General features: G+C 46.1%; 1 protein-coding gene across 5 annotated transcripts in view; it reads right to left on the bottom strand.

Annotated features, from left to right (window-relative positions):
- Window positions 1-2302: 2302 nt before the first annotated feature.
- PASK (PAS domain containing serine/threonine kinase) overlaps window positions 2303-21890 on the bottom strand; it is a 46073-nt gene continuing 26485 nt past the window's right edge. For all 5 annotated transcript variants that reach the window (XM_058436495.1, XM_032761473.2, XM_058436505.1 and 2 more), the window contains 6 exons: window positions 11165-11290; window positions 10916-11050; window positions 8066-8265; window positions 4157-4290; window positions 3362-3508; window positions 2303-2731 (listed from right to left, as the gene is read on the bottom strand). In XM_058436495.1, the coding sequence (XP_058292478.1) occupies window positions 2574-2731; window positions 3362-3508; window positions 4157-4290; window positions 8066-8265; window positions 10916-11050; window positions 11165-11290 (900 nt within the window). In that variant the 3' untranslated portion in view covers window positions 2303-2573. The remainder of the gene's footprint in view (window positions 2732-3361; window positions 3509-4156; window positions 4291-8065; window positions 8266-10915; window positions 11051-11164; window positions 11291-21890) is intronic.

The raw sequence follows: 21890 nt of genomic DNA, 5'->3' as shown, positions 1-21890 counted from the left end.
CCCATCTCCACTAAAAATACAAAAATTAGCCAGGCATGGTGGTGGGCACCTGTAGTCCCAGCTACTCAGGAGGCTGAGGCAGGAGAATCACTTGAACCTGGGAGGCGGAGGTTGCAGTGAGCCAAGATCGCACCATTGTACTGCAGCCTGGGCAACGAGCGAAAGTACGTCCCAAAAAAAAAAATTGACATCACCTTCAGTCTTGTGTGAAAACTTTGCTCTCTCGAACCATACTTTAAAAATATGCAGTGGGTTGGGCACGGTGGCTCATGCTTGTAATCCCAGCGCTTTGAGAGGCTGAGATGGGTGGATCACCTGAGGTCAGGAGTTTGACACCAGCCTGGCCAATATAGTGAAACCCTGCCTCTACTAAAAATACAAAAATTAGCTGGGTAATGTGGTAATGCACACTTGTAATCCCAGCTACTCCGGAGGCTGAGGCAGGAGAATTGCTTGAACCCAGGGAATAGAGGTTGCAGTGAGCCGAGATTGCACCATTGCACTCCAGCCTGGGTGACAGAGCAAGATTCCATCTTAAAAAAAAGGAGTGGAAAAATTGTCAGCCTCAGCCTCAGAACTTTCCTCTCTGGGTTCTTTCTGCAAAGAACGTTTGTAAGATACCAGACCTCCCACTGCCATCAAGTCAGATGAGCTTTAATTATTTTTTTCTTATAAAGAAGTAACAGTTCTTAGAAAGCTAGGAGTTTGCATTCTCAACCCATTAAACACCTGTCTGCAAACACCACTGTGGCAGAACACAGTGGCTCACGCCTGTAATCCCAGCACTTTGGGAGGCGAAGGAGGGCGGATCACGAGGTCAGGAGTTCGAGACCAGCCTGGCCAACATAGTGAAACCTCGTCTCTACTAGAAATACAAAAAATTAGCCAGGTGTGGTGGTGGGCACCTGTAATCCCAGCTACTCGGGAGGCTGAGGCAGAATTGCTTGAACCTGGGAGGCGGAGGTTGCAGTGAGCCGAGATCGCACCATTGCACTCCAGCCCAGGTGACAGTATGAGACTCTGTCTCTAAATAAAATAAATAAATACAAACATCATTCTATAACATCCTCTGTGTTATAAGCATCATAAACACTACAAGGTAGGGGCTCTTAAAACATCAGAAAACTCGTTTGAATTCTGAAGAGTAAACATCACTGACTTTAATACACACATGTAAAACTCTTGTACCTTGAATGTCCCTGATAGAGGAGGGTCCTCCCCCACCAACTCCCTACCAACTCCATCAGTCACTTGTGGTGGCAGCGAGGCTCAGGCAGCACTTTCTGAAGAAAGGGTTGGCAATATCCCATATCCTACCAGATGGGACTAAAATTAACTCTGTCATCCCAAAACAGTTGAGTGCCTCCTAAATAACCACTAGAAATAGCTCAGAATCACGCTGGAGGCAGCCTGGCTCCCAGGCAGCTTCCAGAGGGTTCTGGGCAGGAGTCTCAGAATGTGGAAGAACTGTCTGCAAGTGATGACATGTGGGAAAAGGGTAGGGGTTTAGGTTTTGGTTTTTTTCCTACTGTCTCAGCAGGGGGAAAAAATGAAAGGTTCTGCTCTCACCTCTAGCTATTCCCTCCTCTCTAACACAGACATGAAATAAAACAATTCTAAGTACTTGACCTAGCCAAGTCTGTCTGAGGGGGATGGACCGGAGTCTAAGGGAGGGAAGCAGCCAGTTGAGTATCTGAGAAACACCCTGGGGCCTAAGCAGCCCGGAGGAATACAGGGCTGGAGCCCCTCACACAGACGAGAGGTTGGGGGCTGGGCCAGGAAGCCCCTCACGTGAACAGAGGTGGGAGCTGGCTAGCCATGGAATGTCTGGGGACTGCTGGCAGTGAGCCAGCCACATGTTGACAGCAGAGTCTTGCTACAGAGCCCAGACAGAAGGGAGGTCCCTGAGAACGCCACCCTCCCCAGTCTCACCAGATGGAGTAAGCTTCAGAGCCCTGGGCCCACCCCTGGCAGGGCCTGCTTGTAAAAGGAACCCCAGAATGGCCAAGGCTAGACTTCTTTCCAACTGTGGCAAGTGGGGTGCACACATGGAAAAATGAGGAAACCAGGTATTTCTCACACGTAGCACACGGGAACAGTTCACAACATCCAAGTCAGGATAACTGTTTACTAACAAAGGTGCTTTAATTTGAAAAGCATTTGAGGAAATCAGTTAATGAAACAGTCTGGCCATTTCACTAACCAGTTCTACCCATTGCTCAGATGAGCATATACCAAGTCAGAGGAAACAAAACATGCACATATACAAAAGTAGAAAGAGAAAACACTCATGCCTTCAGAGTTCACAAATTAAAAGCCCTTTAATAATATAAAACAGTTGAACACTGGAATGTTTTTTTCTAGGTCATGAAAAAAGTGAATTCCAAATCTATGTAATAAACCTAAAATAATACAGCATCACCGTCTTCTGTTCTGGTGTTTATCAAACCTGCACATGGGTTTTTAGAAGGTGAATTGGGGATGCTTGAGAATGTATTTTCTCCGAACAGATGGAGCCTGAAAACTGTGTGATTTTCCAAACCAAGTGGAGAAAAGCAGGAAGAAACTGGTGTTTAGCTGGTCAGCAGATGGGGATCCCCAGGATGCAAACAGCCTTGGCTGTCAGGAGCCTCGCCTGGAACGGGGCCCCCACAAAGCTCCTGAGCCTGGGCCACGTCACTCAGGCTCCTGTTCCCCATCTCCAGGCTCGCAGTGGACAGAACTCCGCTTTCTGAAGAAAGGAGAAGGTAACTGTATCACGTGCTAACAACTTAAGGCTCTAAAATACTTTGCTTCTCACTTGAAGAAGTCCTAGAACAAAAGCCTACAGGCGAAGCCCTCAGAAATCCAACTGGCAATGTCCCAGAAGTACAGATCCTGCCAAGGTGGGGATCTAAGCCCAGGGCCATCAACCGCAGCTCGGTCCAAATGCTCTGAGCAGTGGTTTTGGCTCTGTGGCCAGAGCCTTGTCTGAAGAGCCCTGGGCCCCGCAAGCTGCTAGAGAATCACACTCAGCATCTGTGGCCTCATCCTCCCCTTCGGCCCAGTCAGACCATCACCAGCTGCATTCCTCACACCATCTTTGGGGGTTCTGACCCCTTCTGCCAGGAGCTCCCACGGCACTTGCCCACCCTGCAAGGCCCAAAGCCATGCCCTAAACCCCAGCGGTGTCCAGAGGCCTCTGGACAGAATCAAACTCTCTCTCACAGGTGACAGGTCAGCTACAGGCCCTGACATTTGTGTCCAAGACAGCATGGGGGAGGGAGCCTCCTCTTCCTCCTTTTGACCTAGGAAGGCAGCCTGGGGACCTGGTTATTCCAAGTGAAGTCACACGGGGTGGAGGGATGCTGAGACGCCTCACCTGGCTTCTTTACTCGACACACCTCTTCCCATGTGTACTCAGCAAGATTCACAGGCTGTGTTACCCACGGGTCTGTCACCAGCTTCTCCAAGGTGGTGCGCTTCTCAGGGACTGGCTGCAGCAGCCCGGACACAAGGCTCATGAGTTCTGGGGACACAAAGAACACAGACGGTAGGCCCAGATTGGAATGAAGTGGAGCACATCTCAGATTCCTGGGTGCCCATCACCCCCCACAGAGCCTCTGACTGGGCAGGAGGCGGCCCAGGAACCTCTAGTGCAGGGCCCAGCTGTGCTTGGACAGAAGCTGCCGGAAACACCCATTGCCTCTGAAATGAAAGCTTGGAGTTCAAGATGCCATCTCACTCAAGCAAAATCCAGGTGGTGCAGAGGTTCCTAACTGGTCTGTTCTCAGGGGCTCTGGCTATGCAGAGCTGTGAATAACGCAGAGTTAACATGACAGGTGAGGGGATGCCAGCACAAGCTGAGAGGAGCCCCCAGCCTTGCATCTGGATTCGGGCCCCAGTTCCTTTAACCATGTAGGCACCAACTCAACAGAGTGACTGACTGCAAGTGTGTTTCTCACAAGAGGGCCTCTAAGACCCAAAGAGGAACATTAACAAAAACCAAATTAGCAAGATGTTTTAAAGTCATATGCAAATTATGTGATGAATAGAAAGGAGACAAATGAGACTGTTGATATGGACAGAGATACACTGAGGAATGAGGAAATGGGGAAAAAAAGTGGCTGGTCTCTAAGGACGTGTCGTCTGTCTACCACTTGCAGCTCACGCTCACCTTTGGACACCAGGTATGGCGGGTGTATAGCAGCTTCCACGGTCTCCTCCAGCTCACAGAAGGGGTTCTCCTCAAAGACCAGCGTGTACAGAGTGACCCCCAGAGACCACATCTCCAGCTCCGGCCCTCTGTAGCTGTGAGGAGGAGGAGGCATCAGGACGCCATGGCGCTCAGCGCAGGCTTGCCAGGCCCACCCATGGGAAGCACCGTGGCCCTTCCCAACCAGCACACAGGCCAGGCAGTGGTTTCCCAAGAGGGTCGCTCCACCCCTCAAACACACCCTCCATTTCCACGCACTTCTGCCCCAGGCCAGCCACCAGGCCATGTGCCAGGAGTGGAGAGGCCCTCGGGCAGCTCCAAGGCTAATCAGGAACTTCCTTGTGGACACCAACCACAAGATGTGTCCACCAGAGCAGGGAGGGGGGAGGGCTTCCTGGAGGAAGCAGAGTACACGTCCATTGGCTTTGCTGAGGGCCACGGGAGCCACAGGCCACTTCAGAACAGGGTCACGTGCCCTTCAGACGTGATCGGGCATGTTCAGCTTGGTGTGACCATGGACATGCATGCCCTTTAGGATGATCACTGTAGCGACGATGTGAAGGGCGCTGCAGGACGAGACTGAACACATAAAAATACCGAAGGATGAAAGCAAACAAGAAGGACGTGGTGAAGGTGGGTGTTCACACAGTGGGCCAAATGGAGGAGCAAGCTTCAGGGAGAAGACACCCAGAGGACTTCCTGTCGCCGTAAACATCCTCATCCACGCTACCATTTATTTCCTGTCGCCGTAAACATCCTCATCCACGCTACCATTTATTTCCTGTCGCCGTAAACATCCTCATCCACGCTACCATCTATTGGGTACCTAGAGGTGCCAACGCTGTACCAGCATTTTACATGGCTTAGCCCAAATCCTCACAACAACCTAGCAAGATAAATATTAGTCTCATTTTGCACAGAAGAAGAGCAAGGCTTGGTGAGGTGAAGTTGCTGCCAAGTACGCACCAGAGCCAGGTCACCCGCACCCACAGCCCTGCCCCTGCACTGGCCAAGGCCATGCGTCTCCAGGTCCGCAGCTGGTTGTCTGTCCCCAGAAGAGGTCTGGGAAGCAGCAGCCTCTTTCCAGAACCGGAATTAGACAAGGGAGCCAAGAGAAACCACAGCAGTGAGAAGAGTGGCACGGACAGAGCCCCGGGCTGGACTCAGAGAAGAGGGGCTGGGAGGGGAGGGGAAGGGAGGGCTCAAGAGGGCAGATCACAGAGGCCAGAGAAGCAGCGTGGGTGAAAGGCCACCAGGTTGAGTCAGCGGGGTGGTGGGGTCGCTAGCACAGACCGCAGGGAAGCTGAGGGGACGGATGAGAGCTGTAGGGGCTACAGCAAGAAAATCAGATTCGGCAGTTTTCGTTTTTGTGTTGTTTCTGTTTTTTAGAGAGATTTCAAGACTTTTAGAAGCTGAAGAGAAATAGCCGATAGAATAGAACAGAGGTTGGCAAACTTTTCCTGTAAAGGGTCAAATAGTAAATATTTCATGTTTTGGGCCACATGGTCCCCATTGCAACTCAACTCTCATGCAGGACAAAGGCAGCTACAGTCAACACATAAGCAAATGAGCACAGCTCCATTCCAATAAAACTTTATTTATAGAAACAAGAGGCAGGGGATGTTTGCACACACGTTTGTAGCGGCATCACGAACAACATAAAGATGGAAGCAAAAGGTAGAAGCAACACAAATGTCCACTGACAGATGAATGAGTAAGTACAGCATATCCAGAAACGCAATCAAATTCAGCCTTGAAAAGGAGGATGCTGGCACAGGCCACAACATGGATGGACCTTGAGGACTTTGTGCTAAGTGAAATAAGCCAGTCACCAAAAGGCAAATGCGGTACGATTCCACGTATAGGAGGTCCCTAGAGTAGTCAGATTCATAGAGAAGAAAGCAGAATGGCGGCTGCCAGGGCCTGAGGAAGGGGAATAGGGACCTAAGGCCACAGTCTGCCGACCCTGGAGTAGACGGAGATGAAGATGACAAGACAGAAGCCAGAGCCCTGAGGATGGGATTGAGAATAAGAACTCAGAAACCCTTTCAGCCAGGGAGATGGGGAGAGGACACAGGAGGGAGGAAGGAGCTCCCGAGAGGAGGCCTGCAGCCCAGCAGGCCCAGGAGCAGCACACCGCTCACAGCCAGAAAGGAGAGGCCAGAAGGCAGGGCAGAGCCGTGGCAGGGCAGGTGCTCAGGGAGAGGGTAGGAGCCACAGCTCTGGGAGGCAGGGGCAAGGTGGCCAAGCAGCACTGAGCTCTCGCCCAGGTTGGATACCCCCCACACCCTCCCCAAGCGTTGCGGCCTGGGTGCAGGAAGGGGTGACAAGCCATGCAGCAGGCATCACGGGTCAGTGGACAGGGGGCAGGCAGTTCCCTCCAGCACGGAGGGCACGACAACCACTGCAGGGCAGGCAGAGCCCACCAGCGCCCACCAGGCTCTAGGGCAACCAAACTAGATCTGAAGGGAAACTCCACGGCCCTTCTTAGACCAACCCCCTTCAATATTTCATGCTGTTTGGTGGCTCTGAAGACGCATGGAGGTTCCAGCAGGGAAGAGCCCATTTTCACTTCCTCCACACTCTGCACACAGGGCATCCAGGCCCAGAAGAGCTCAACTCTGCCTGGCATGGAGAGGCTGGTGCAGGCCGAGGCTGCTGGGCTCTGAGGACTCAGGGTGCGCAGCCTGGAACCTGCACCTCCTGACTGATGAAATATGGCCTAAGCAGATACCGGGATCCAGGGCCCGGGCCACTCCTCTCCCCGAGGCCCCGAGGCACGGCATGGAGCTCGCGCGTGACTGCACGCAAATGCTGTGGCCTCAGGCCGCCAGGTCAGGTGCAGCTCCAAGCAGGTCTGTGAGGGACCCCGTGGGCCTGTCCCGTGGGGGCAGCATCAGCTTCCCTCCTAGAGAACCACATGGAGCAGATATGGGCGCTGCAGCAGCAGGCCGGGAGGGTCCAAGCAGTGCTGTGATCATCCGACTCTAACCATGAACTCACCTAGAGACGCATTCCAACCACACCTCTCTAAAATACATGTAGGTGTTAGTGGAAAACACCTGTTATCTGCTTCTGACTTAATAAAGTCTATTTCATACACATAAAGACACATTTGGTTTACATGCAGATGAGACAGTGACCGGGCACGTGCAGCAGAAAACACCGTCAGCAGACAGTCTCCACTCAGGCCCTACAAATGAACAACAATCTTCCTTTCCGTTTTGCTTTCCTCTCTTAAGTTCCCCGAGAGGAGGCCCTGCCCAGGCCGGCCCCCAAATCACAGGCTCCCCTGACTGCAGAGATGCAAACTAAGCCACACACCCCAAGACGCCGCTTCTCCCCACAACAGAGCAGAGGCTCAGCTGGCCCACTCCAGGGACACGGAGTCTGGTGGTCAGCGACAGCCCCTCCAGCCAAGGGCTCCGCCTTCAGCACGAGTCCTCTGCCTCGGGACTTTCTCTAGTGCTTGATTTCTTGTATGGTCAGCCCCACAGTATTTTACTGAAATAGATATTATTCCTGTCATCAAAATAAATAAACCTAACTAAAAAGAATGCTCTTCACTTATTTGAAGAGTGCCATTTTGGGGGACTCTTCAATATTTTTCTTGGCTTTTTATTATATGAAACTCCAAACAAATAAGAGCTGAGAAAATAAAATTATTAACTCCTATATCCATCACCCAGTGCCTTTGCCCAATATGACCTTGCCTGCCTGCCCACTTATTTTTCAGCACATCACCCTGATCACTCAACACTCTCATCACAAAGAGGCACGAAGGAAGCCATTTTCCCACCCAAAATCAAGCCACCCTCAGGGTCCTGACAGAGGACAGGAGGACGGGCTGCACCGCAGCAGCATACGTACGGATTCCCCATGAGAACTTCTGGTGCACAGTACTCGATGGTTCCACAAAAAGTATAAAATAATTTTCCCCTTTCCAAGTAGGCGGCCGAGCCAAAGTCTATCAGCTTGATTGTGAAGTCCTCGGCGATCACGATGTTCTCATCCTTGATGTCACGGTGGATGATGTCCTTCAAGCGCAGGTATCCCACTGCTGACACTAGCTGGAAAAAGGAGGCCAGAGGGGGCTTTTTAAAAAAGCAATTCAACTCAAATATGCCTTTAAAATAAACTGGAACCAAAAAAAATAAAAAAATAAAAAATAAAAATAAACCTCCGACTCATAATGAACTGGGGACAGGAAAGACTTTTCAACGCTGAAGATATGATTGGAAGCAAACAGGAAACAAAGCCCTTCAGGGCGTGTGCCCATCGGGCATGGCCACATTAGCCCGCAAGGTAGCAACATCAATATGAGACTCGTGAGTTCTGTTTGCTGCCGAGAAAACCTTCCCAGCAGACACTCGCCCCCGCAACGCACACCATGCCTATTTCAGGAGGAAAGACAGGCCACAAAGCCACAGCTCAAAGACACTCATGGTGGGCAAGTGAATGGGTGCAGGTTTGGTGTTAAGTGGCAAGTGCCCGAGAGAAAGCACCAAGTCGACAACCTCAGCTCTTAGGGAGGGAAAGTGACTTGCCCAGAGTTGAGGCACCAATTTGGGGCAGAGCTAGGAGCACAGCCTCAGTGGCATCTGAGACAGAAGCATGACGTGTCAGCCATCCTTCCCCAAATGTGTGGCATCTGAGAGAGAAGCATGACGTGTCAGCCATCCTTTCCCCAAATGTGTGGCTGCTCAGTGATGCAGACTTACAGCGGTTACGCTGGAAATGGGCTTCGTTCCCGCGGAGGTGCCGCTGCAGTGCTCCACTGCCTGCCCACTCTGCCTTTCCAATAATGGAGGCCAGCAACATCGGCCTTTCAGTTTAGCTCAACTAGGATGAATTAAACGTCTGACTGTCATAATCTGGACGCCCATTGTCCCAATCAACTTAGTGATTTCATGGATGTATCATGTTGATCTTTTGAGACAATTTTATATTTACAAATGAGTATCTTTCAAATCAGAAGCAATAATCACAGGTTAGCTAAGCCCAATTAACTTATATTTAATAAATGTACGCATATTTATATACATATATGCAAACATATACATACATGCATATTTATATATACATACCTGCATATTTATGTATACATACACATTTAGATACATACATGTGCACATATATACACACCTGCATATATACGTGTGCATACCTATACACACAACATATACTTGTACACAGGTACACACATAAATACACATACATATACAAGCATGCATGAATACATACTTACAAATATATGTAGATATATACAAATCAGTCAGGATCCAGTCAGGAGACAGAAACCACACATGAACTTGAACATGGAAAGTTTCATTAAGATTTATTAACTAGTACTGAGAGATTAACCACAAAGGAATAAAGACTGGCTTGAAGAAAGCTGCTCTTCCTGCAGATGCTTCTGTGCCCTGGACCGGCCACGCTGCCCTGGAGCTGCCTGAACCAAGCCAGGGCTGTTCCCAGGCCCAGCTCCCCCACCCCGCTGCTAAGCAGGTCCTGATGAATCTGGAGCTGACAGGCAATGCCCTGAGAACGGGCATGATTCCTACATACATTGAGGTGCGATCATGCACCTTATAAAATTGTGAATCTGTATTTATATAGAATAACATTTATGTCTATATATTTAAAAAAGGGGTAGAGATTCTTGTGGCACAAATTTTAGAGTCTAAACACCATAATTATGTGTCTCACTAGCCCCAGAATTAACAGCTGCCAGGCAGCAGCTTTTAACAAGTGACCCTCAACATAACCTCATACAGATACTCTATTTGCTGTAAAAAGTTTCAGAAACAAGTGTTTGCCACAAACTAAAGGGAGGACGTCATCTTCCAACATAGGAAGAGGCAGAGAGGTGACCCTTTTTTGGCAGAACCATAATATCTGAAACGTACAAGTAGGAGCCTGAGAAACTAAACTTTGGAAACCCAGCAACCCCTGAGAGCGTGTAGCTTTAAGGAAGAAATGTTGATTCACGGAAGCTGTCATTAGAAATCGAGTCGTCCCCAGTAAACAATCCAAGAGCAAATGTGAGTTGTCTACACAGCGCTTTGCTGGTATTTCTCCAATTCTTTCGGGGGAGCTGGGAGCAGCACAGGATGGAACCACCACCTTCTCCTTAAAACCCAACACGAGTTACCGTTTCTTCCTCCTGTCCCTCTGCTAGGATGCCTTCCTATTTTGATCATCACTCTCCCGTTCCAATAAAATAATGGCCAAAGTTCAATACGTAATTAGACACAAAACAGATCACGACAAATACTTACTGTAAAATGAGAATGTCAGGATCTCAATTTTGCTGGTTAATTAACTGAACAATCACCATTTACTTAGCACTTACAGCCTGCAGGCCGCTGTGCCACACACATGCCTTTGAGACACTCTCTGACTGCATCCTAACCCTTATTGATTAATTTTTATGATTGTTGTGGATATTTTATGTATGTAAATAAACCTTAATCATTAAACATACTTTCCCATCATTCCAGGACTGTATCTGGCCTCATCCTTCCTTCCCAACCTCACTTTCTCTACTTCAATCATAGAATTTTCTTCTCAAAATATATATCCTACTCCATGAAATCCCCACACACAAGGCTAGATCCAGCTCAGCGAGAGAACCGAGTATGGATCACTGATCTTTGCAGCCACCGGACCCAGGCACCCAGGCTTGCGTTCACCCAGCCGGCTCTGGCCTGCTCTCACTTGTCGGAAGATGTAGCTCGCCAGGGGCTCATCCAGCCTGGGGTGGCGGTCGATGAAAGCGAAGAGGTCTAGGCCGGAGCCGTGCTTCTCCATCACGAGCTGGAAGAACCCTTGGTTTTCAAATACATCCAATACCTAGGAAGAGACAAAGCCAAGTCCAACTCTGCCAAAACATCTTCAAGTCAACAAATTTAAGACATTTGACATGAGCCAAGTTAGGGTATCTCTAAAGAGGAAATCGTCGCCTACCTTGATGATATTGGCATGCTCCACCCTGGATAGAATTGCAATCTCTAAAGTAACTTTCCCAAGTTTGGGATCCTCAATCCAACAATCCTCCAAGACCTTCTCCTTCTTAATAAACTTCACCACCACCTGTGAGGAAGACAGAGAGTGGAAATAGCTGGTTACACCAGGCACCATCGGTCCTCAACTCCCTTACACCAGGGACCACCAGTCCTCAAAATCCCATTACACCAGGCACCATCGGGTCTCAACATCCTTACAACAGGGCCACCATCGTCCTCAAAATCCCATTACAGGACACCTTGGTCCCTCCCATTACACCAGGCCACCATCATCCTCAAAATCCCATTACAGGGCACCACGGTCCTCAACCTCCATTACACAGGGGCCACCATCATTCCTCAAAATCCAAACAGCACCACCATCGGTCCTCAACCTCCATTACACCGACCCATCATCTCAAAAATCCCATAAGGCACCGGTCCTCAACCATCGGTCCTCAAGCATCCCATTACACCAGGGGCCACCATCAGTCCTCAAGCATCCCATTACACCAGGGCCACCATCAGTCCTCAAGCATCCCATTACACCAGGGCCACCATCGGTCCTCAAGCATCCTATTACACCAGGGGCCACCATCAGTCCTCAAGCATCCTATTACACCAGGGGCCACCATCAGTCCTCAAGTATCCCATTACACCAGGGCCACCATCGGTCCTCAAGCCTCCCATTACACCAGGGGCCACCTGGTCCTCAAGGCTCCCATTACACCAGGGCCACCATCGGTCCATGTGGCAAATGCATCCCCTGCATTTACCTCCCCTAAGTCCCAGGGACATGAAAGAAGAAACACAGTGGTAAACGCCTGCAGCACAAGGAAGCAGAGAAGGTGGTCAGCAGCTGACCAGAAACACAGCGTCATTACTGCCCATTCTGTAAGGTGGATAGACGGGTGTGATGGAGAATCCAGGTGGAGCTGAAGGAGCCATAACCTGGGCTGGAGAGAGGGCCCCAGACGCCTCAGGGCATGTGCCCCGGAGAACATCCACATCACCCCAACTTCTCAACCAAGGACAGGGAGCCCTGGCCAAGAGAATGAGCTAAGAAGCCTGAAAACTAGAAAATATAAAGAAAGGCTATCACTCTTAGATATGTTTTCAACACTGACTGAGATTAATCAGAGTTTAGTAAGACTGACAGACATAAGGCATATATAAGAAAAACAGTGCTACAACAGTCAATGATAGTCAAAGTGTAACAGAAAAAGATACCATTCATAAAAGAAAGAAACACTGCAAGTCACTGAAAATCTTGTCACCCAACACCTGCTGCTACGTGGGTGTCGGCACGCAGCTGAAGGAGCGACGGGCAACCCAGTGGGTGCCGACCACAGGATGGGCCTGTTCAGGTGTCAGCAAGAGATGCTGAGCAAGATCACGCACCAGGGAACGACGAGTGCCAATAAGGAAAAAAAGATGGGGCAGGAAGTGCCGCAGGGGTGCGGCCCCTGTGAGGTGGGTGGGACAGGGAGCGAGTCCGGGAAGGCAGCTTCTGAGCACCTCAGGGAAGGCCCTCCAGGCAGAGGGCAGCGGGAGCACAGGACTGCGGCAGAGCGCCCCTGAGCTGTGCAAGGAGGTGTGAGGGAGGCGGGGGGCTGGGCAGGCAGCGTAAGGGGGCATCGGGAGGGCATCGGGGCCAGGGCGGGAGCAGGAAGAACCATCGAAGCCTGGGCAGCATCCAGGCCTCTCACAGTAATCAGGAGAGAAGGGGGCAGCTTGGATGCCAGCCTGCGAGAGGTGAAAGGAGACAAATTCTGAAGACCCTTTGACAGGAGGGTCACCATGGCCCAAAAGGCCAGAGGTGAGACTGAGGGAAAGCAAGAAGATGAGGGGAAGCAAGCTGTGGTCCTGAGCAGCAAAAGAAGGGCCTGCTGAGATGCGGCAGAGCTCCAGGAACCTCTGGGAGGGCTGGAGCCCGGACACTCTAAGTGAAGAGGCCTGCGGCCTGTCCAGCTGCAGGGCCAAGGAGACAAGGGCGCGGGCTCCTCCAGGGGTGCCCATGCACACCTAAAATGAGTGTCAGGAGGAGGGAGAAGGAAAGAATTAATAGAAACAAAGAATAGAATCCTCTTAAAATAAAGGAAGCTTTAAATATTCAGATCAAAGTCTTACCAAGTATCAAGCAAGAATAAAGAAAACACACACAAACATACACCCCCAAAGACATCCTCATGAAAACTTTGAAAGACAAAGATTTTAAATCTAGAAAGAAAAATAAATCAGGTTGCTGTCAGCAAAATTCACTTCAAAATAATGCTAGATTACAACAGATACTGGTCTAAAAAGTTCTGAGAGGAAAAAGGCATATCACCACTAAAATATGAGAGAAAAATAAACACAATTTAATACATACAAGGACTGAAAGTATAATACCCATGACTCCTTCCTGGAAAAATCAGCAATGAATATATTCTACCAAGTGAAAAATAAACCTAAGAAAAAGAAGAAACTGGACGTAAAAATAATGGAGATTTAACAAAAGAATAACAAGACTTGTACACTGAAATTACAAAACACTTTAAAAGAAATCAAAGGTCTAAATGGACAGAAAACTTTCAACGTTCACAGATCAGAGACTTGATATTGTTAAGATGACAATACCCCCCATGGTGAGCTGCAGATTCAGTGATTCAGTGTGACTCCTATGAGAATCTCAGCTGGCTTTTCTGCAGAACTGGCAAGTTGACCCTAAAATCCTTACGGAAATGCAAAATAGCCAAAACAATCTCCAAACAGCCAAAACAAGCTTGAAAAAACACAAAGTTGGAAGACTAGCATTTTCCAGTTTCGTAACTTACTACAAAGAAAGCTCAAGACAGTAATCAAGACAGTAATCAAGACTGGCTTAAGGATAGACTTAAGATAGAAAGATAGACTATAGATCAATGGAATAGAATTCAGAGTCCAGAAACAAACCCATGCATCTATGGTCAACTGATTTTTGACAAGGGTGCCAAAAACCACTCAATGGGGAGAGGATAGTCTTCTACAAGCGGTGCTAGGACAACTAGATATCCACATACAAAAGAGTGAAGTCCGACCCCAGTCTCACACCACACACAAAAATTAACCTCAAAAATAGATCAAAGACGTACATGTAAAATCTAAAACCATAAAACTCTTAGAGAAGACATGGGAGTAAATCTTTATGACCTTGGGCTTGGCAGAGTCTTCTTAGATCACCACCAAAACACAAGTGACAAATGGTAAAAAAGACCAACTGAACTTATCCATTTAAAATGTTTGTGCTTCAAATGAAACATCAAGAAAGTGAAAAGATAACACATTTAATGGGAGAAAATATTTGCAAATCATATATCTGATCAAGAAATTGTATCTAGAATACAGAACTCATGTAATTTAATAATAAAAAGACAAATAACCCAATTTAAAAGTAGGCAAAGGGGCAGGGCCAGGCACAGTGACTCACACCTGTAATCCCAGCACTTTGGGAGGCTAAGGCAGGTGGACCATGAGGTCAGGAGTTCGAGACCAGCCTGGCCAACATGGTAAAACCCCATCTCTACTAAAAATATAAAAATCAGCTGGGGCTGGTGGTGTGTAACTGTGATCCCAGCTACTCGGGAGGCTGAGGCAGGAGAATCCCTTGAACCCAGGAGGCGGAGATTGCAGGGAGCCGAGATCGCGCCACTGCACTCCAGCCTGGGTGACAGAGCAAGACTCTGTCTCAAAAAAAAAAAATGAAAAAGAAAAACATGCGCAAAGGATCAGAATAGACTTTTCTCCAAAGAAGATTTATAAACAGCCAATAAGATCATGAAAAGACACTTGACATCGTTAGTCATCAGGGAAATGCAAACCATAACCACAATGAGCTACCCCTTCACACCCCCTAGAATGGCTAGAAAGGAAAAGACAATAATAAGTGTTGGCAAGGATATGTAGACTAGGAACCCTTGTACACTGCTGATGGGAATGTAAAAACAGTACAACCTTTTCAGAAAACTGTTTAGCAGTTCCTCAAAACATTAGACTCTGAGTTACGACATGACCCACGAATTGCACGCCTAGGTATATGCCCAAAAGAACTGAAAACATATGTTCACACAAATCTTATATACAATTGTTCATAGAAGCATTATTCCTAATGGCCGAAAAATGGAAACAACACAAATGTCCATCAGCTGATAAACAGATAAACAAAATATGGTGTTCATATAATGGAATGTTACTCAGTCATAAAAAAAATGAAGTACTTATACATGCTGCAATATGGATGAACCTTGAAAACATTATGTTAGATGAAAGAATCCAGTCACAAAAGAGCACACTGTGTATGATTTCATTTATATGAGGTGTCCAGAATAGGCAAATCTATTCAGACAGAAAGTAGATTAGTGGTTGCCCAGGACTGGGATGGAGGAAATTCGAGCAGGATGGGGGTTATGGGACTGACTACTGATGGGTATGAGGTTTCTTTCTGAGGTCATGAAATATTCTTCGTTTGTGGTGATGGTTGCACAATTCTGTATATACTGAAATCTACTGAACTGTTCACTCTAAATGGGTGAATTATATGGTATGTGAATTATATCTCAACACAGATGTCAAAAATCATGATGAAATATTAAAAACAAACAACAAAAACATGACATAATAAAATACACTCAACAGAAAGCAGGAAAAATAGAGGAGAAAAGAACAAAGCACAGAAATATCTAGAAACAATAGAAAACATCTAGATTTAGATTGTAGATTTAAATCCAGCCATATCAATAATTTCATTAAACAACAACGGTCTAAACACCTCAATTAAAGATAGAGACTTTCATATTAAATTTAAAAAGCAAGACCCAAGTGTATGCTGCCTACAGAAGACCATTTTAAATATAGACATAAATGACTAAAAGTAAAAGAATGAGAAAAGTTTACTATGTGAACACAAATCAAATGAAAGCTGGAGTAGTCATATTAGTATCAAAGTAGACTTCAGAACAAGGCATATCAAATAAGGAAGTAGTTCATGAAGAAGATGCTATGATAATAAACGGGTATTCCTATAACAACAGAGCTTCCAAATATATGAAGTAAAATCTGGGAGGATTACAAAGGGAAATAAGCAAATCCACAAGTGTAGGTAGAGACTTCAAAACATAATACAAGCATCAACAGATTTAAAGAAACTGAAATTATACAAAGTATGTTCTCTATAAAGAAATTAAAAACAGAAAGATATCTGAACAATCACCAAATATGTGGCAATTAAACAACACACTTCTATATAACACAAACTAACAAAATATTTGTAAATGAATGAATGTGAAAGCACAACATGAAAATCTGTGATACACAGATAAAGCTGGGTTTGGAGAAAAATTTAGAACATTAAATGATTATATTAGAAAAAAGCATAGCTCAAATAAATGATCTAAGATTCCACCTTAGGAAAATAGAAGAAGAAAAGAAAACTAAATCCAAAGTAAGAAAAAATAATGAAAAAATTTTTAATAATAAGAGAAAAATCACGATTGAAAATCGATTATAAGTAAGAAAAATTAATGAAACCCAAAGCTGGTTATTTGAAAAGATTAATAAAATTGATAAGCCTCTAACCAGACTGATCAGTTAAAAAAAAAAGAGAAAAGACACAAATTACTACTACCAAGAATGAAAATAGTGATAAAATTATAGCCCCTACAGACATTAAAAGTTTTTAAGAGACTATTATGGCAATAAATTTGATAACTTAGATGAAATGGACAAACTTCTTGAAAGATCCAACCCACCGAAGCTTCAAAAGAAACAGAGAAATAATCCCATTTATATTTTAAAAGTTTAATTTGCAGTTAAAATTCTTCCCTCAAAGAACACTCCAGTCCCAGAGGATTTTACCAGCCAATTTCTACAAAACATTTAAGGAAAAAATAATACCAATTCTATACAAACTCTTCACAAAACAGAAGAGGAGGACTACTTCCAAATCTTTTTTTAAGACAGGGTCTTGCTGTGTTGCCCAGGCTGGAGTGCAGTAGCGTGATCACAGCTCACTGCAGCTTTGACCTCTCGGACTCAAGCGATCTCCCTTCCTCAGCCTCTCAAGTTTAGCTGGGACTACAGGCATGCACCACTACGCCCAGCTGACTTTTAAATTAGTTTGTAGAGATGAGGTCTCACTCTGTTGCACAGGCTAGTCTTGAACTCCAGGGCTCAAGCGATTCTCCCACTGCAGCCTCCCAAAGTATTGGGATTACGGGCATGAGCCACCATTCCTGGCCCCAAATTCATTTTTATGAGGCCAGTATTATGCTTATATTAAAATTAGACAAAGACATTACTAGAAAACTACACACCAATATTCCTCATAAACGTAGATGCAAAAATGCTCAATAAGTATTAGCAAACTGAAGACACAATATATAAAAAGGGCAGTATTACATTACGAGCAATCCCAAGAATGCAAAGTTGAGTCAACATTCATCACTCAATCATTATAATGCATCATGTCCACATAAATAAAAAATACATCATCTCAACAGATACAGAAAAAAGCACTTGACAAAAGCCAACATCCATTCCTAACAAATACTCTCAGCAAACAAGGAAGAGAGCTTCCTCAGCTGATAGAGGGCATCTACAGAAAACCCACTGTTAGCCTCATCATTAATAGTGAAAAGCTAAAGGCTTTTTTTCTAAGATTGGCAACAAAGCTAGGTTGTCCATTCTCACCACTCCTAGCTTATATTTTACTGGAAGTCTTGGCCAGTGCAATAAGGCAATCAATCAATCAACCAATCAATCAATGGCATAGAGATTAGAAAGGAGGTGATAAATGATACAACTGTCTATATAGAAAATCCCAAAGAATCTACCAAAAAAGTTTGGCAAGTTTGCAGGACACAAAGTCAACAGAGAAAAATAGATCGTATTTTTATATACTTGCAATGACGAACTGGAAATTAAAATTAAGAATCAATACCACTTCCAACAGCATCCAAAACATGACATACTTAGGGATAAACCTAACAAAATATGTTGGATTCATATGCTGAAAACTGCAGCACATTGATGATAGAATTCAAACAAGACCGAGGTAAATGGCAGGGAAGACTCAATCAATGTGTGACTTCTCCTCAAATAGCTCTATGGACAATACAAATCCAAATAAAATCCCAGCAGGCATTATTAATAAAATCGACCATGGTTGACACCTGTAATCCCATCACTTTGAAAGACAAAGGTGAAAGGATCATTTGAGGCCAGGAGTTCAAGACCAGCCTGAGCAACAGAGCAAGACCTCGTCTCTACAAACATTAAGAAATTAGCTGGGCGTGGTGGTGTAGACCTGTGGTGCCAGCTACTTGGGAGGCTGGAGAAGGGAGGATCGCTTGAGCCCAGGTGGTGGAGGTTGCAGTGAGCCATGATCGCGCCACTGCACTCCAGCCTGGGCGACAGGGTTCAAGGCCCTGCCTTCCCCAAAACTAATTAATTAAGTCAACAAGCTGATTCTAAAATTTACGTGAACAAGCAAAGGACCTAGGATATTCAAAGCGGACTTGAAAACCGACAGTTTCAAGATTCACTATGAAGCTGCAGTCATTGGCAAGTGCGTCGACAGGTAGACCAGTGGACTGAACAGACCCACACATATATGGTCAATTGATTTCTGCCAAGGTTACCAAGATCATCTAATGGAGAAAGGATTCTTTTCAACAACTGGTGCCAAACTAGTAGAAATCCATGTGTATAAGGTAAGCCTCAGCCATGGCCTGCGCCACACACCAAATCAACTCCCACTGCCTCACAGACCTCAATGTACAACCGAGGACTATAAAACTTGTAGGAGGAAACAGAAAATCTTTGTGACCTTGGGTTATATAGGATACCAAAAGCATTATCCATAACAGAAAAATTGATAAACTGGACTTCATCGAAATTAAAAACCTCTGCTCTCCAAAAGGCACTGCTAACAGAATGAAAAGACAAGCCACAGACTGGGTGAAATTCCCTTACCAGATAAAGGAATGGTAACTAGAAATTATAAAGAACTCTTAAAATACAGTATTGTTTAAAAACCCCATTTTTTTTTTCTTTTTGAGACGAAGTCTCGCCCTGTTGCCCAGGCTGGAGTGCAATGGCGCAATCTTGACTTACTGCAACTCCCACCTCCCAGGTTCAAGGGATTCTCCTGCCTCAGCCTCCTGAGTAGCTGGGATTACAGGTGTGTGCCACCACACCCAGCTAATTTTTTGTATCTTTAGTAGAGACAGGGCTTCACTATGTTGGCCAGGCTGGTCTCGAACTCCTGAGCTCATGACCCTCCCAAAGTGCTGGGATTACAGGCGTGAACCACCGCACCTGGCCTCAAAAACCCAATTTTTAAAAGCTGGCAAAGGTTTGAAAAGATTTCATCAAAGAAAATATGCAGATAGCGAACAAGCACACAAAAAGATACTCAACATCATTAGAGCTCACATCATTAGAGCATTATATAAATAGAATGTCCAGAAATAGGCAAGCCTGATTATGCTAAAAGCCAAGAGAGTGGGTACCCTGCGGTCTGTGCCCAGAAGGGCTCCTGAGATGCTGGGGAAATTCTGCATCTTGATCTGAGTGCTGGTGGTGTGTGTGTCCAGTTGTTGAAAGTCCCTAACAATGTACACTCATGATTTGTGCATCCTGCATTTAAGTATTTGCCTAAATAACTCTCAGGGCATATAGCTGGAAAGCAACAGGTGTCTCACATTCCACATATTCAAGTGCTCTTCTGCCATTTTCTGCCCCATGTCACACACTGTATGTGTTTCAGGCCTGCTCTGTTTCTCTTAATAACTACTGGGATACTAATGCTTAACCCTGAAATAGCAGGTCATCCTAAACGCTGGGGAAAAAAAACTCAAAAAGACTTTTAAAAATTCTCTTTTCCTCCACAGCTGGGAAGAAAAATGAAAGCCACTTTTATTCACCATAAAGCTAGTTTTTTATTGTTGTTTTTGGCTTTTTTCTTGGAGACGGTCTTGCTCTGTTGCCCAGGCTGAAGTGCATAGCATGATCTTGGCTCACTGCAGCCTCGACCTCCTGGGCTGAAGTGATTCTTCCACATCAGCCTAATTTTTTAACTTTTTGTAGAGACGAGGTCTTACTATAGTGTTTCCCAGGCTGGGTCAAGTAATCCTCTGGCCTCGGCCTCCCGAAGCGCTAGGATTACAAGAGTGAGCCACCGCATCCCACGAATAAAGCTAGTTCTAATAAACTGTACAGGCTCAACCTCCCAACACTCTGGCTTCTCCCATCCTGCCCAGCACAGTGACAGCAGGGGATGTATGCCCATCTCTGCTCTCTGTCACCAGGTAACCAGGCCTGGGAGGGTTCTTGGTACAAAGGAGATTCTTAAGATGTGGGAACTGCACTCTGTTCTGTGAACCATAACGACCCTTAAGAGTCTATTTTCTGACTGGTTCCTTTACTCAATAATTTGTTGGCCTTATAATAACATTTAAATTGCCATCTGTTTTTTAAAAGGCAAAAACTACTCATGTGGTTTCTTTTTACAGCAAGAGAAAGATGCTGGGGCGTCTTTCTTCTGCCTTAAGGTATAAAGGTTTAAAGAAACCCCTAGAGTCCATCGGGTTCCTGATGCAAACCAAGAATGAGGAGATCTGCTCAGATAAATTACAGATGAAAATAGAAACTTAAAAATCAAACCGTTGGCTGGGCATGGTGGCTCACATCCGTAATCCCAGAACTTTGAGAGGACAAGGCAGATAGATCGCTTAAGCCCAGAAGTTTGAGACCAGCCTGAATAACATGGCAAAATTCTGTCTCTACCCCCCAAAAAAAGAAAGTACAAAAAAATTAGCCAGATGTGATGGTGCATGCCTGTAGTCCCAGCTACTCAGGAAGCTGAGGTGGAAGGATCACCTGAGCCCAGGCAGCAGAGGTTGCACTGAGCTGAGATCGTACCACGGCACTTCAGCCTGGATGAAGGAGTGAGACCTTGTCTAAAAAAAAAAAAAAAAAAAATTCAAACTGTTTAGAAACACATGACAACAAAAGCACTGTAGAGTAAAACCTCTAGGATATGGCCAAAGTGTATTCTGAAAGCTTCATACTGTAAACAGCTATTATTATTATTATTATTATTTTTTTTTGAGATGGAGTCTCGCTCTGTCGCCCAGGCTGGAGTGCAGTGGCGCAGTCTCGGCTCACTGCAAGCTCCGCCTCCCGGGTTCACGCCAGTCTCCTGCCTCAGCCTCTCCGAGTAGCTGGGACTACAGGTGCCCGCCACCACGCCCGGCTAATTTTTTGTATTTTTAGTAGAGACAGGGTTTCACCGTGGTCTCGATCTCCTGACCTCATGATCCGCCCGCCTCGGCCTCCCAAGGTGCTGGGATTACAAGCGTGAGCTGCCGCGCCTGGCCAAACAGTTATTACTAACAGCATTGAAAATACACATTCAATACGATAATCTAGAAACCTAGCAAAATTAGGCCGGGCGCGGTGGCTCACGCCTGTAATCCCAGCACTTTGGGAGGCCAAGGAGGGCAGATCATGAGGTCAGGAGATTGAGACCATCCTGGCTAACACAGTGAAACCCCATCTCTACTAAAAATACCAAAAATTAGGCCGGGCACAGTGGCTCACGCCTGTAATCCCAGCACTTCACGAGGTCAGGAGATTGAGACCATCCTGGCTAACACAGTGAAACCTCG

The sequence above is a fragment of the Hylobates moloch genome, unplaced genomic scaffold, assembly GCF_009828535.3.
Source record: "Hylobates moloch isolate HMO894 unplaced genomic scaffold, HMol_V3 SCAFFOLD_1, whole genome shotgun sequence".
NCBI lineage: Eukaryota > Metazoa > Chordata > Mammalia > Primates > Hylobatidae > Hylobates > Hylobates moloch.
This window is presented reverse-complemented; position numbering and strand designations above follow the sequence as displayed.